Here is a 15,391-nt window from a genome sequence, read left to right as displayed (position 1 = left end):
CTAGAAACTTTCCCTTAGGCCAGTCGTGGGTGGAGCCAGAGCCCAAACAGGATTGACCACCAGACCGGGCGACCAAAGCAGATTCTGTAGCGGAACCAGCCGCCCTCTTACCTTGCTGGTGGCAGTGGAGGTAGACAATGTCCTCCAGGCGGATGGTCATGGCATAGTCCCAGTAGATGCTGTGAGAGGGAAGAACAAAGCCCATTGGGGTCACCCTCAGAAAACTCCCTGAAGGGTCAGCCCCACATCCACCTCGTAACAGGAAGACAATGGAGTGGAAATAAGCAAAACTAAACTCCTGGCAAATGCTCAACAAAAAAAGAGACCCATCCCAAATTCTGTTGCAATATTCCACAATATTAGAGAAACCTTCCACAGTGAGTTCTCTCACTTAAAAAAAATGAAGGTGCAATTTTCACTACATCTATGCTACCAGTTTTTGTACCGATTTAGTAAATAATATCGAAGTTCGGGGTTAACATGCAATTGATGCATCATCTTTCAGACTGGCTCCCACCTGCTGGACGACTGAAATTGCAATAGCTGGTTATGAAAATTTAGCTCACCTGTAGAGATGATGGCAGCATTTCTGAGTGGCAGCTGAAGCTATCATTTAAGCTACCAGTATGGCTGGTGCAACTCTGTATAATTACATTTCAGCAGGAAACCTGGGATAGCTCAGGTCTGTAGAGCATGAGACTCTTAATCTCAGGGTTGTGGGTTTGAGCACAACATTGGGTGAAAGATTCCTGCATTGCAGAGGATTGGACTAGGTGACCCTCATGGTCCATTCGAACACTAAAATTCTATAATTCTATGGTTCTAAACCTGTTAAGACACCACATTGATTCTATCTAGATATATCTTCCTATAAACATAAACATCTAAGGCTGTTGTCATGCTCTGCAGTTCATGCAACCACCAGTAGGTGGCACTGTGGAATAAAGTGTGATGACAAACTTAGTGGCTAGCTAGGTAACACCTGCCTAGTTATGGGGAGGAGGGTGGTGGCCAGGGAGTAGAAGGAGCAGTGGGGGGTGGGGAGGTGGGGAGGTTGACAAGCAACATGAGCAGGGATGGCAGTGTGTGTGTATGTAGCAGAAGGTCCAGGCTTTTGCTCAGAAAATCCTTGCTGACAACTGGCACAAAGAGTGCCGGCCATTCTGCCTCAACCCCAGCAGAGGGTGCACTGGCTCTGACGCTGGGTAGCCCTCCTCTCCTCCTAACCCTTGACAAGCACAACTAAGGACTTAATTCACTCTTTCCTCCTCCCTTTCCAGGCACTATTCGCACTTGAAAGCTGTGTCTGAGCGATCTTCCTCCGTGTGCCCCCCCCCAAAAGTGCTCTTTAGTGTTAAATCGGAGTGAATAGAAATTTGCATAAAACCTGAATTGCTGTTTGTTGCGTTTCCACTTTATTGAAACTTTAAAGTGGCTTAAATGTTACCATCCTGATTCACACAATTATTCCTAATGTTAAGGCCCCTGAGAGGTATTAGGAGACAGACACCCCACATTCCCCTTTCAGTTTCTGCTGAAAAGGGATTGGCTGTTAAACAACTCTGAAAATTAAAAAATAAATAAATAAAAATCCTTCCAGTAGCACCTTAGAGACCAACAATTTTTTTTTATTTTTTATTTTTTTTTTACTATGGCAGACCAACACGGCTACCACTTTGAAAATTGTAACTCTGGGAGGGGAAGAGGAGTCCCTCTGCAACTCTCAGCACCCTTCACAAACTACACTTCCCAGAATTCTTTGGGGCACACCATGATTCTTTCAAGTGGAGTTGTAGTGCTTTAAGTGTATAGCACAGGAGGAGCCTGACGGGCAGGACAAGCTCTGACCCTCCAGATCCTTCTTCAAAAGGCGGAGACTGAACCTTTCAGGGTTTCATTTGCCTTTCACTTCTCTTTGCCCAGGCTTCAAAAAGTGCAGCCATGCTACCTGAGGCCTTGCAAAAGCAAACACAGGAAAGCAGGCATTTTTTCCTTGACCTTTAGGGAAATGCAGAACCTGAGGCCAGAATCTGGAGCCACACCCAATGTAAGGAGGAATGTAGCCAGCAGGAATCTGGACAAGCACAGCTGCTGATAAGCAAAGCCTCTGGATCCGGCCAAGGGCCCATCTTGCCCAGCATCCTGTTCTCACAGGGGCCAACCAGATGTCTGTGCAGGACCTGTGCACAAGAGTCGCCTCCTCACCTTCAGTTTCCAGCAGCTGGGATTCAGGAGCACAGCTGCCTCTGACTGTGGAGACAGAGCAGAGCCATCGTGGCTCTCTCCTAGCGATGAATTTGTCTATGAAGCAAAGAAAGCTCCTCCACCCACCTACCCCTGTGTAGTCCAACTTCCTTCCTCCACAGATGTTTTGGGCTCCCCTGTAGGGCTCCTTTTGCCAAGATCTACACAGAAATCTTTATCAAATCCCTCTAATTAAATCTGCCAGGAAGCTCCAAAGCATGGTGGAGTCTCCTTCTTTGGAGGTCTTTAAGCGGACGCTTGGCGGCCATCTGTCAGGAATGCTTTGATGGTGTTTCCTGCTTGGCAGGGGGTTGGACTGGATGGCCCTTGGGGTCTCTTCCAACTCTAGGATTCTATATGATATCATTTTACTCCTGTCATGTCAAAATCCAGCCATTGCAGCCTCCCCCAGCCTGGTGCCTTCCAGGTGTTTTCAACTACAACTCCCATCAGCCCCAGCTAGCGCTAATGGGAGTTGCTGTCCACAGCATCTGCAAGGCATCAGGTTGGGGGAGGCTGATCAATTTTTTTCAATGTGGCTAAATTCTGTGCTGCACCAACTTAAAAGCTGCAGGGACTAGCCTTTTGTTAATTTTCTTCTTTTGGAGTGGGTGACATGACTATAATTTTTCATAGAATCATAGAACTGAAGTGCTGGAAGGGACCATGAGGGTCATCCAGTCCAACCCCTTGCAATGCATGAATCTTTGGCCCAACATGGGGCTCAAACCCACAACCCCGAGATGCTCGTGCTCCACCAACTGAGCTTATAATGTTGCTGCTTCCTTTAGTTTCTTCTTATGCTGCTTTTATTTATTTTTTACCCTGTTACTGTATATGCACTTGGATAATCCATTCTCTGTGCTGCTCACCTTTTCTCATAGTCTAGATCACCCACAGAGCCGTTCATCAGCTGGTTTGGGGTCCACTTGAGAGTCATGACGTCAGCAGTCTGATGAAGGGACAAATATCCTGGGATGGACTCCATATCGTCCCGCTAAGGAAAGAGGAAAAGCAAGAAGAGTTGTTTGCTTTTTAATTATTTAAATATCTTTTTGGTGCTTTTTCTTTAATTATTCTGTCATATGGCAAAGAAAGGATTAGCAAAGCAAGCAGCCATCTACTGAGTCAGTCCCTTGGTCCATCTAGCTCAGCACTGTCTACACTGACTGGCAGCAGCTCCTCAGTGTTTCAGACGGGGGTCCTTCTCTCCCAGCCCTACCTGGAGATGCCAAGATTTGAACTTGGGACCTTCTGTATGCAAAGCAGATGCTTTGCCACTGAGTTACAGCCCATCCAGATTCACAGAGTCTTATAATCTATAAAGACGTGGAACAAAAAGAAAATGGAACAGGAGGGAGGAGGAAATCAGCAAACTCAGGTAGATGTGCTTATTTATGAATTCTTCTAATGGGCAGCTGGGCCAGAAAAATGCCATGGAAGGACATGCCCAACAAGACTGGTCAGACGGCCCTGGCCCTTCTCTTCGCTCGTCTCCTGCCGCCTGATGGAACAGCTGCTGCCAGGTGAACCTGGGTTCATCTAGCTCAGTATTGTCTACACCAGGCCCTCCAGATGCCCTCCAGATGTTTTGAAACTACAATTCCCATCATCCGCGACCATGGGAGTTGTAGGCCAAAAACATCTGGAGGGCCAAGGTTGAGGAAGCCTGGTCTACACTGTCAGCTGGACCTGGAGATGCTGGGAACTGAACCTCGGACTTCTGCACACAAAGCTCAGAGTAAGCCCTTGCCATCAAGAGCCAGAGCTGGGTTCTCCTCCTCTGAAATTCAGCCTAGTTTTGCATTTACACATATAAATCAGCATATGTAGATTTTATGCAAATTTGACCCAAGTGCTGTTCTTTAAGTACCTAGCAATGTCATTGCCAGGCAAGCCTCCCATCCAGCCACTGACCAGACCTGGCCCTGCTTAGCTTCGGGAAAGTGCCCCCGCCCTGGACCACACTCTGGGAGTCAACTCAAGCTGAATGGCTTAGAGCACAATCCTACTAGACATGCCCATTCCCCTGGATCTGCTAGCTGCCCCCATCAACATGACCAAGGGTCAAACACCCTCTGGGTGTTCTGCATCTTGAAAATCTCTGTTAAAAAATTAAGAGGCCAGTTTCCAGCTCTTATGACTGAGGGGCCATGACATTACTGAGCCCAGAGGGTTACAAAGAGAGATTTCTACTCACTCCATGGTTGGGGCTGAGGGGTGGGGAGAGAAATTGCTAGCATTCTGCAAATTTCCTGAGTTCTCCTCACAGCTAGCAAAACTGTGTGTGTGCTCAGTGTTTCAGCAGTGATCATTTGACCATGGTAAAAGATTTATGGTGCTCAATATTAGCTTCCCACCTTTGCTAGTGGCTACTAGATTTGGTTTCAAAGCAAACCCTTTCTGACCCAGAGAGGCTACTTACTGTCTCTGCTCTACTCACCGGCTGCACCAAGACATTATTTTTGCCGTACAAGAGGGTGGCTCTGGAGTTCTGGTGCAGCGACTCAACGTAGTCTCTGGCCGAGAGAGACAGCCGGTCGTCCATGCTGCCACTGGAATGCCTCTTCTGAATCTAGGAGAATCCAGCCAGGAAATCAACTTGGGACCAGTTTACCTGTTAGGTTGCCTTACCTGCCACATGCACCCGCTTAACCACTTTGATCTGCAGAACTGGCACTGCGACTGGCACCACATAATACTTGTTCTGCTTTTGTAAGAAATCAATATTTTAGTGCGGCAGCACCTGAACACTTTGGAACTCCCTGCCTATTGACGTCAGGCAGGCACCTCCACCGTACTCTTTTCAGCGCATGCTAAAAATGTTTTTGTTTAGACAAGGCTACCCAGAAATGTAGAATGTTGATGGATGTTTTAATCTGTTTTTAGCTGGTTGCTGATTTTATCTTTTGAATGTTTTAGAGTGCTGCCTTTAATGATGATTTTATTGTGTTGGTCATGAACCTTCCCCACCACATGCATGACAAAAAGACTTCAATAACCTCACAAGTGCATGTGCACACATGCCCCACAGTCCCTGTGGCCTTTGAAACCTACACAGAGAGCTGGCCGTTTGGTGGGTGAGTCTTGGCGGCAGTGAGAGCTGTGGATTCGGTGGCGCTGGACCAGCTCGTCAGCCGAGGGGTCGGTCCAGAAATGGTCGGCGGTCTTCATCTTGGTGTACTCCAGTGCACAAGGTCCCACTGTGGAAGGAGGCAATAGGCAGGTCAGGCAGCAGGCAGAGAAAACAAGGAGAGCAAGCTGGCAGGTGGCCGTCCCCCATTTGCTGCTGCACCCCAAACACACAGGGGACACACACACACACACACACACACACACACACACACAGCTTTGGTCCAGCTCAACAGCTGGTGCAGGCAGCAGAATTCCAGAGGCAGTGAATTAACCAGGAAAATCCCAGAAGGTCGGAGTACCAGTGTGTGCAGCATGTCCTTGATGCCAGAACCCAAAACCTTGAGACATCATAATGAAGAACATGAGAATACAAGGAGGGCCTGCTGAATCAGGCTGATGACCCATTGAGTCCAGATGCCCCAAAGGGAAACCCACAAGCAAGGCCTGAGCACAAGATATCTCTCTCTCCGGCAACTGGGATTCAGAGGCATTTACTGCCTCCAGCTGTGAAGGCAGAGCAGAGCCATTGCAGCTAGGAGCCACCGATAGCTCTTATCTCCATGAATCTACCCAATCCTCTTTTACAGCCATCCCAGCTGGTGGCTATCACTGCCTCCTGTGGGAGGGAGTTCCATAGTTTAACTACGCGCTGTGTAAAGAAGGACTTTCTTGTATCTCTCCTCAATCTTCCCACATTATTCTTCAAGGGATGTCCACGTGTTCTAGTGTTATGAGAGAGGAAGAAAAACTTTTCTCTACCCACTTTCTCCAGGGTTCCAGTTGGGGGCACTGGGGAGCAGGTATGCCCCCCCCATTTCCCTGAAGGCAGCCCCATCTCTTCTCTCTATTCATTAGAGGAAGCAGAAAACAGCCAAGGGAGAAAGGAATCTGATACATTAAGATATGCAGAGGAGTGGGGGCTCTTATTGCCTAGAGCAGGGTTTCCCAAACTTGAGTCTCCAGCTGATCTAGAGCAAGGGCAGGGGACCTGAGACTCTCCCCAGACCATGCCCCCACCTGACAACGAATGCCACGCCCCACCTCCACCCCTCCTCCAGTGTTCCTGCTCCACTGGGAGGTATCCTGGAACCGCAATAATTATCCTGTTTGCTTGCATGGAAACATCTGACTTTTGCTGAAATGTAGCCAGGCAGGAGTTTCACCCTTGGCTCTGTGCATCACTCACTTCCCCCTCTGGTCCTGCCGGCCTGCAAGTACCTACTCTAAAAGACTTTATCTGTATAACCTGAAAATTCACTCCAAGCATCTCAAACACAAGCAAAGTATTGCTCCAAAACAGTCAGGTTTTACCAGTCAACAGCACTTCAGAAAAGCGCACTTGCCAGCCCCAAAGCACATCAGGGTGTCAGCTCAGAAGCAAGTGAAGCCACATTACCCAGCAAAGAGGCAAGGATTGGCCCATCAACTGGATCCATCAGCAGGGCTTCCTTCTCATAGTATTTGCTGTATGGACAGAAAACAAGGAAGAAGAAGAAGAAGAAGAAGAAGAAGAAGAAGAAGAAGAAGAAGAAGAAGAAGAAGAAGAAGAGTTTGGATTTGATATCCCGCTTTATCACTACCCGAAGGAGTCTCAAAGCGGCTAACATTCTCCTTTCCCTTCCTCCCCCACAACAAACACTCTGTGAGGTGAGTGGGGCTGAGAGACTTCAAAGAAGTGTGACTAGCCCAAGGTCACCCAGCAGCTGCATGTGGAGGAGCGGAGACATGAACCCAGTTCCCTAGATTACGAGTCTACCGCTCTTAACCACTACACCACACTGGCTCCAGGAGAGAGAGAGAGAGAGAGAGAGGCTTCAATAACCCCAGGAAGTGTACGGTGCGTGCATCTTCCTCCCAGGAAACATTTCTCCAGCACTCTGCAGCTTCCCTGGCTGCCCACACCTCACCGTCTGAAAATGCCCTGTAGAGGAGGGACCCAATGACATCCTCACCTGCCTTTCATTGGGGGAACCCAGGAAGGCTGCCAGATGCACACTGCTGTTGAGATGCCTTGCAGGATAAGGGTAAGGACCCTCACAGCCACCCCGGGGCCAATTTACCAATAAGGTCTGCACCCCCAAAACCCATGAGAATCTCACCAAAAATTCCTCTCCCCCTTGTTAACATCCAAATGGAACTTCTCTCATTAATTGAAGGAGCATGGTTGGAGAGAAATAATGGGGTGAGGGTTTTTTTTTAGCACAGCACTGCATTAAACATACCGCTGGGTGTTCCTCCAGTTGCCTCTGCATGCCACTAAAAGAGAAAATCCTCCAGCACTGAACTAGGCGATTGTATGACCATTAATCTGCTCACTGAAAAATTATGAGCGTGGCTTAAGCTAGGCTACCATTTTATCAGTCTGTTGGAAAAGGAGCTGAGAAGGAAACAGGCTTGCATTAACACATACTGTATTACAGGATTTAAATTCTGCTGTTGCCAGAGCCTCCTTTCAGCCTGGCCTGCAGGGGACTAAAATTCAGCATGATGCAACATCAGTGAGGCTCCCTCCTGCCTTTCCCTGTAGCTAAAATGCTTTTTAGCGCACAGGTTAAAGACAGTGATGTCCTTCTCTGCCACATCTGTGCCCAAAGGGAAGGCAAAGATTTCTTTGCAGAGGTAGATCTAAATGGCTGTCCCCAATACACCACCTTATTTGAAGGGCACTAATTGGAGGAGACTATCAATGACCATACAGGCCCTGACACAGTTTGGGATGGAGGCGGTTTTAGAGGCTACCATGGCAGAAGTGGGAGCCTCTTACTTTTCTCTATCTCCTTCCCCACCACCCAATGCTTTCTTCCTTTTTATAATTATTTTAAATGACAGCACCTTTTAAGAAGTTAAAGAGAGAGAAAAAAGGGGGAAAGATTGTTGGAGAAACAGGTTAACACAGGGTTAAGCCTGAAGAGGAAGTGACGCTCCTCAGCCGGATGTTTTCATTCCTGTATATTGCTATTGTGTTTCTGTGTGTCGCAGTTCTGATTTGTGTGTGCTATGAGCACCATGCTGGAATTGTGTGCTCCTGGCTGATGTAAATATTTTTCTGCAATAAAGTAGTCTTAGAAAAGACTATCGACTCCGGAAGCCTTAATTAGCCTTACATTCCAGGGATGAGTTGCGTTACTCTGCTAAGACTGTTACTTACATGCCTCATCAGGAAGTGCACAGGACCCAAGATGACGACTCTCTTTAACTTCTTAAAAGGTGCTCGTTATCCAGTTGGCTCGTGGCCTTTACATTATGGATTAAAGATAAGCTTTCCCACTGCAAGAAGCCCACTCCACTCCACTCCCTTCCAAAATCACAAATAATCTTGCGCTGCCCAATTCTCCTCCTCCATATCTGTTTGCCCAAAGAGACCCAGAGACAGAGCTCTACCCACCCGGTCCCAGCCAGGGAGAATCCAGCACCCCACTAGACCATATCCCTTGCTGGCAAGCTTTGACCAGCAGCTGAGAATGTTGAGCCCCCATCAGAAGACCACATGGAGGACCACAGAAGACACGATGCAATACTCAACAGCAGCAAAGCTGTCTGCAATAATTGCAGCCTGGCATTAACCACACAGAGACATGTTTTTATCCTTAATAGAATTGTGTTGTCTTCTATACATTGTATAGTTTATACCTATGTTCATAGTGGTTTTGAGTATCACGAGATATTATTAAACTTTTGCCCTTTATTTAATTTATTGGTTTGTTTATTTGATTTCTACTCCACCTTCTAATCCAGAGAGATTCCAAGGTGACTTATTTTATTTATTTTTATATTTTAAAACCTAAGGGGGCAATAGATATCTCTCCCCAGCCCAACTGGACATGCTCAAGAACAAAATGTTCTGCATCAGTTGGGAAGTAAAAATGGAAAACTATTCAAACCTCTAATAACTTGGAATATCATAACCTCAAGGAACATTCCTGCTTTGCGGGGAGGGGGGGTGCACTGCAACATTTTGCTGCAGGCTCTTCTTGTTCAACAGAAGACAGTTTCAGACATGCTTCCCAAATGGCCTAAAACAACCTCTGGATCTCCACAAATTGATCAGGCACATGGTGAATTCATCACAACGCCTCCTTCCCATGTGAAATTCAATGAACCCAGATGCTGAAAACACCAGTTTCACAGTGCAAACCAACCTTACGGATGTCTCCCGTGGGAGCGGAGGCAGGCAAAGGAAACTGCCGCCACTCATTGCTTCTCTTTACCTGCTGTTTTCCACCAAGTGGAGCACTATTTTGTCCAGGACCTTCTCGAAAAGTGCTGTCCGGATCCAGAGGTGCTTGATGGCCTGCGGGGAGAGGCTGGGGAGCTTGGAAGCCTTGCGTGTGCTCTCCTGGACCCCCGGGCCCTGGTTTCGCCTTGGGGGAGAAGGAAGAACAAGTCCCACATTCACCCACATCGGTGGCTGGCCAAAATCGCCCAGAAAGACATGCACAAGTTGATGCACTCATCTATTTACTGGACATATTTGCTTACATAAGGATAGAACCCAGGTTTTTAAGAACAAGAATGTGTAAGGAAAACTGCAGCAAAAGAAGGCCTATTCTGCACAGGCCAGTTTGGGGCTAAAACAGAGGCTACTTTTTCATGTCACAAAAATTCTTGGTCCAGGAGTCTCAGCATCATCATTGTTTATTTGGATGCTGTCATTCCAGAGCAAACTATGTTCAAGGTGGCTCACAAGTAAAAAATAATAATTAATAATTCACCAAGTTACAATATATAACAGTTAAACAATGAACAATTAATGAGAACATCCAAGAAGAAATAATGAATAAAATCAAACGATCCCCTTGCAGTAAATAAAAATACCAGCATAAAATCACACAAGTCTTGCGCTAGCAACCCAGGTCCAATGGCCCTCCAGACTCCTCCAGGGCTCTGCGCTTGACACTGGGGATTAGATGCAAGGGCCAAAGCTCTTCTGCTCCTGCTGCACCACAGGCTTGAATCCCCACTCCAGCTGATGTCTGGCCATGTCTCAGCCCCATGCGCACGCCCAGGCTCAGAGCATAGACTTACACATTCTCAATGAGCTGCTCCAGGTCCTGCACCTTCCGGGACAAGTCCTCAGCCGGAGGAAAGCTCTTCCCCACCTTCATGAACAGGGCGGCAATCTTGTTGCTGCGCAGGAAGCCCGCCGCCCGCCGCTTGAGGCCGTGGAGGACACAGGCTTCGACGGCAGCTGGAAGGAGACAGGAGAGAGGGGCCAGCTGGCACATTAGGAGGGAGCAATGAGGCAGTCAAGTTTGCTGATGATGGTAAGTTGTTTAAAAAGAGATTGCAAAGAGCTCCAAAAGAACCTCTCCAAAGAGAGAAAATGGGTAGTAAATTTGGCAAATGATATTCAGTGAAATGTGTAAAGTGATACATGTGGGACCAAAATGTCTTAATTGCCCGTACATGTACATGGGGCCTGAACTAGCGGAGACTGACCAGGAGCGAGACCTTGGAACTCAATGAAGATGTCACTCCAAAGTGCAATGGCTGTGAAAAAGGCGAATTCCATGCTAGGGATCATTAGGAAAGGAATTGAAAAGAAAACTGCTGGCATCATAATGCTGAAATCTATGGTACAATTGCACTTTGAATCCTGTGTCCAGTTCTGGTCACCTCGCCTCAAAAAGGATATTGTAGAGTTGGAAAAGGTTCAGAAAAAAGGCAACCAGAATGATCCAAGGAAAAGAGGGACTCCTCTATAAATAAAGGTTGCAGAGTTTGGGACTTTTTAGTTGAGAGAAAAGGCAAGTTAGAGGAGACAGGATTGAAGTTCATAAAATGATGAACAGAAAGTGGACAGAGAAAACTGTTTCTCCCTCCCTCATACCACAGACTACTGTGAGAACAAGATGCGGGACAAAATCCACAAGGTCCTTCCTATGTTATTTTATTATGATAATTTTTTATGAAATTTTCATTAATAACAATCCAATGGAGGCCACATTAACACAATACCAAATCATGCCAAATCACAATACAAAGAGCCAATTAATCAGTTCCGAATTCAACATTTTTGGATGACTTCCTGTGTTCCGGCTATCAGGAGTTGATGTTATTCCTTGATCCTGCGCCAATTCTCTTAATTAGTCCAAGTTCCACAATTCTGATCTTAATCCTTTGTTTCTTTTGCAGCCACTGATGTGACAACTTTCGAACATATTTAATAAATCCATATCCATTCAATCACAGAGGGAGTTTTATATCCTGTAGCTGTGTGAAATATTTATTTACCTTCTCCCCCCCCCCTTCCTGTTGTAATCAGTCAGTTTTCTTCAACATTGCCCCTCCTTCAAGAACTGATTTCTAAGTGCAAAACATCTCCATTTTGTCTCATCTGAAAGCATTCCAGAGCCCGGCCGCAGCTTCTCGCCTACTTCCAGTGTTTATCTCCTTGTTCCTTCTAACGAGCTGGAGCCTTGCCAAAACCATAATAAATCAGAATCAGAGCTCTCTTTAACAGGCAATGTCACCAATCATCACAGTATTTCACACAGTCTATTCTTTTAAGTACTCCATAAAGAAAAGAGTCCCGTGAACTACAAAAAGATCAAACCTATCCATTCTGAAGGGACGCGGGTGGCACTGTGGGTTATACCATGGAGCATAGGGCTTGCCAATCAGAAGGTCGGCGGTTCGAATCCCCGCAACGGGGTGGGCTCCTGTTGTTCGGTCCCAGCTCCTGCCAACCTAGCAGTTCAAAAGCACGTCAAAGTGCAAGTAGATAAATAGGTACTCTGGCGGAAAGGTAAACGGCATTTCCATATGCTGCTCTGATTCCCCAGAAGCTTAGTCATGCTGGCCACATGACCCGGAAGCTGTCTGCAGACAAATGCCGGCTCCCACAGCCTATACAGCGAGATGAGCGCCGCAACCCCAGAGTCATCCATGACTGGACCTAATGGTCAGGGGTAACTTTACCTTTCCCTTACCCATTCTGAAGGAAATCAATCCTGAGTGGTCACTGGAAGGACAGATCCTAAAGCTGAGGCTCAAATACTTTGGCCATCTCATAAGAAGAGAAGACTCCCTGGAAAAAACTCTGACGTTGTGTAAGACTGAGGGCACAAGGAGAAGGGGACAACAGAGGAAGTTTGACAGTGTTACAGAAATGACCAACATGAATTTGACGATCCTTCTGAGAACATCTAGTCCAGCATCCAGTCCTCACAGTGGCCAGCCAGAAGCAGTTTTGGGACACAAAAGCAATCCCCTCCCCTCCTGTGCCTTCTTCCTGCAACTGGGATTCAGAAGCATTGCTGCCTCCAACTGTGGCAGTCAGAGCATGGCCAATGTGGCTGGTAGCCATCAATAGCCCTCTCCTCCTCCATGAATTTGTCTAATCCTCCTTTAAAGACATCTAAGTTGGTGGCCATCACTGCCTCCTGTGGGAGTGAGATCCATAATTTAACTACGCACAGGGTGAAGAAGTCTGTCCATTTGTCTGTTCTGAATCTTCCAACACCCAGCTTCCTTGGATGTCCATGAGTGAAGGAGATGTTGCTGTCTCCAATCATCACCCAAGGCCAGGACAGAGGCATCTTCTCCACTGGCGCTCTTGCCCTTAGGTAGCAGAGGACCACAGCATGATCCAGGGAGAGCACTTGCCTTGAAGGCCCCCAAGTCTTTCCAATGCTGTTATGAATTCATTTGCCTTCTCTGCTGCGCATGACGGTGCAGCTCCATCTCTCTGGAGTCCAGTGGGGGGGAGCAGGGGGGAGCCAGACAGAGTAAATTAGCATTTTGGGTCTGAATTATTTTCAGCTTTGGCAAGCGGCAGTGTTTCCAACCCATTCAGCTGCCAGCAAGCTCCCTTATCAGCAGACAGCATGGCAGCCCACAGCACAGCCGGGGGAAAGAAACCAATGGCAGAAGCCACCTGGAATCATAGAATTGTAGACTTGGAAGGTAACCCCAAAGGCCATCCAGTCCAACCCCCACTTACCCTCCTCTGAAGAAGAAAAAACATGCTTCCTCTGCTACAGCCCATTTCATAAGGCTGCAAAATGATAAATCAAATATTTTTTGCTGATTAATTGATAGAAGCTCAGTAAAATTAGTGAGGGCAACTTGCAAGCTCAGGAAACACTGGTTCATTTTCTTAGGCTACTGGTGTGTTACTGTTAGCTGGCAATGAACGAGAACATATTCAAGGGGTTGGTGCTCAAAGAGAGTGCTCCTTTGATCCAGGAAAGGTCAATGTCAGTTATCTAAAAAGGGGGGCACTGACACTGCTGTTCTGGTGACAAGTCTGGGGTGGAGCTATCTCACCCACCCCTCACAGGACAAGTTTGACAGGTCGGTGGGTGGAACAGAAAGACAAACCCCTTCCCAAAATATCTAGTAGATAAATAAATGTCAGGGACTGGCTGGCTGATGAAAAGTGGTGTGAGGCGCCAGCCCAAGAACCCCCCAGCAATGAAACAGAAGAAGAAGACTTAGACCCAGGACAGTGATGGTGGAACTTGGAGGACCAGTCTGTGACAGGGACAAGTTTGGAATGAAATAAAAAGGAATATGGAGGTATGGGGAAGAATGAATTTATCCTTATGGGGAAGGATCTCAGTAATCAAAATGAATGTATTGCCTAGAATGTTATTTTTATACCCATCCATACCGATAGTCAGTGGAGCAGGACCCTTCAAACAATGGCAAAAGGACATATCTAAATTTAATTGGCGGGGGGGGGGAAGCCAAGGGTTAAATATAAGTTACTAAAGATTCTCCTTGCCAGATTTAAAGTTATACAGTGGTACCTCAGGTTAAGAACTTAATTCGTTCTGGAGGTCCGTTCTTAACCTGAAACTGTTCTTAACCTGAGGTTTAAAATTAAGGAGGAGGAGGAGGAGGAGGAGGAGGAGGAGGAGGAGGCTTGTGTGAACGTGAGGAGGCCATTTTGGCCTGCAAACCCATCCCTGCTAACCCTCAAGCCATACAGCAACTGGTCAAGTGTTTCCTTGCCCCAACCAAAGGGACAGATGTCTGTCTGTCTGTCTGTCTGTCTGTCTCTCTCTCTCTTTTCTGTGGTCTGACTCATCTAAGCAGCATCAAGGGAGAAGCCACCAATGGATGCTTTGCGATTAAGCCAAGATGACACATTGTCACTAAATAATGAACCACCAAAGCAAGTGCTGTTTACCAAGAGCTGGCAACACAAGATCCACCAGGAATGAAAGGACTCCCCCCAAAATCACCCTTTTCACCTGTGTGGATAAGGCCTTTGAGGGGGACTGCCATGCAGTCAAGCCCACCAAACTTCAGGCACCCACATTGGACAAGTCATTTGAGTGGAATCATCTGCAGCCTTTCCATTAAAGGAAGAACAAAGCAGAAAGGTTGCAGCCATGACTTCTTAAAGGAGGAGAACAAGGCAGACAGATGGAACTGAAAGCTGCCCTATCCTGGTGCCATTCTCCCTTCCCCCTACTCTGCCACTTACCATGCCAATTAGGGTTATTTAGGAGCCTGATCCTCCCCATGGAGGCTGAGGGAGCCTGGCAGGCAACTCAAATTAAATTCCCATCAACCTCAGATGGTGCTCCTGAGCTGCCCTGAGGCCAAGGAGAAATGCAACAGCAGCCGTAAGAGGCTGGGATGACAACTGCCAAGCACTCCCGTGTCCTGCTTTGGCGGTAGTGAGGGCTATAAATAATGTGAAGTCCATAGGGAGCCAGCCAGCTCCAGATTTGCTCTGTTCCTTTGGTGATTCAGGCAACAGTTGCTCCGAGGAAGAGAAGGAGGTGTCTGGATCACCCTATCTTAATTCTCTCCCCACTCACACAGCTGGCCTACCTTAACCAAAGAGTCAGGTTGAGGTAATGATCAACAGGCATCACTTGTAAATGGATGGCTTAGCCAAAGGACAGAAGAAGGGCCTGCTGGATGAGGCTAATGGCCCATCTAGTCCAGTCTCCTGTCCCCACAGTGGCCAACCAGATGCCCCAGGGGGAAGCCACAAGCAATTTTGGGGCACAAAAGCAATACCCTCCCACAAATGAACAATCACACCCTA

At 47.2% G+C, this 15,391-nt stretch overlaps 1 protein-coding gene across 2 annotated transcripts in view; it reads right to left on the bottom strand.

Moving 5' to 3' along the window:
- Window positions 1–15,391, bottom strand: part of SGSM1 (small G protein signaling modulator 1) — a 59,761-nt gene that overhangs the window by 29,806 nt on the left and 14,564 nt on the right. For both annotated transcript variants that reach the window (XM_033169007.1, XM_033169008.1), the window contains exons 3-9: window positions 10,405–10,567; window positions 9,588–9,740; window positions 6,776–6,843; window positions 5,302–5,447; window positions 4,688–4,819; window positions 3,117–3,241; window positions 112–179 (exon numbers count right to left, since the gene is read on the bottom strand). In XM_033169007.1, coding sequence (XP_033024898.1) covers window positions 112–179; window positions 3,117–3,241; window positions 4,688–4,819; window positions 5,302–5,447; window positions 6,776–6,843; window positions 9,588–9,740; window positions 10,405–10,567 — 855 coding nt within the window. The remainder of the gene's footprint in view (window positions 1–111; window positions 180–3,116; window positions 3,242–4,687; window positions 4,820–5,301; window positions 5,448–6,775; window positions 6,844–9,587; window positions 9,741–10,404; window positions 10,568–15,391) is intronic.

This window comes from Lacerta agilis, chromosome 14, assembly GCF_009819535.1.
Source record: "Lacerta agilis isolate rLacAgi1 chromosome 14, rLacAgi1.pri, whole genome shotgun sequence".
NCBI lineage: Eukaryota > Metazoa > Chordata > Lepidosauria > Squamata > Lacertidae > Lacerta > Lacerta agilis.
The sequence above is the reverse complement of the archived record's forward strand: the minus strand, read 5'-3'. Positions and strand labels throughout refer to the sequence as shown.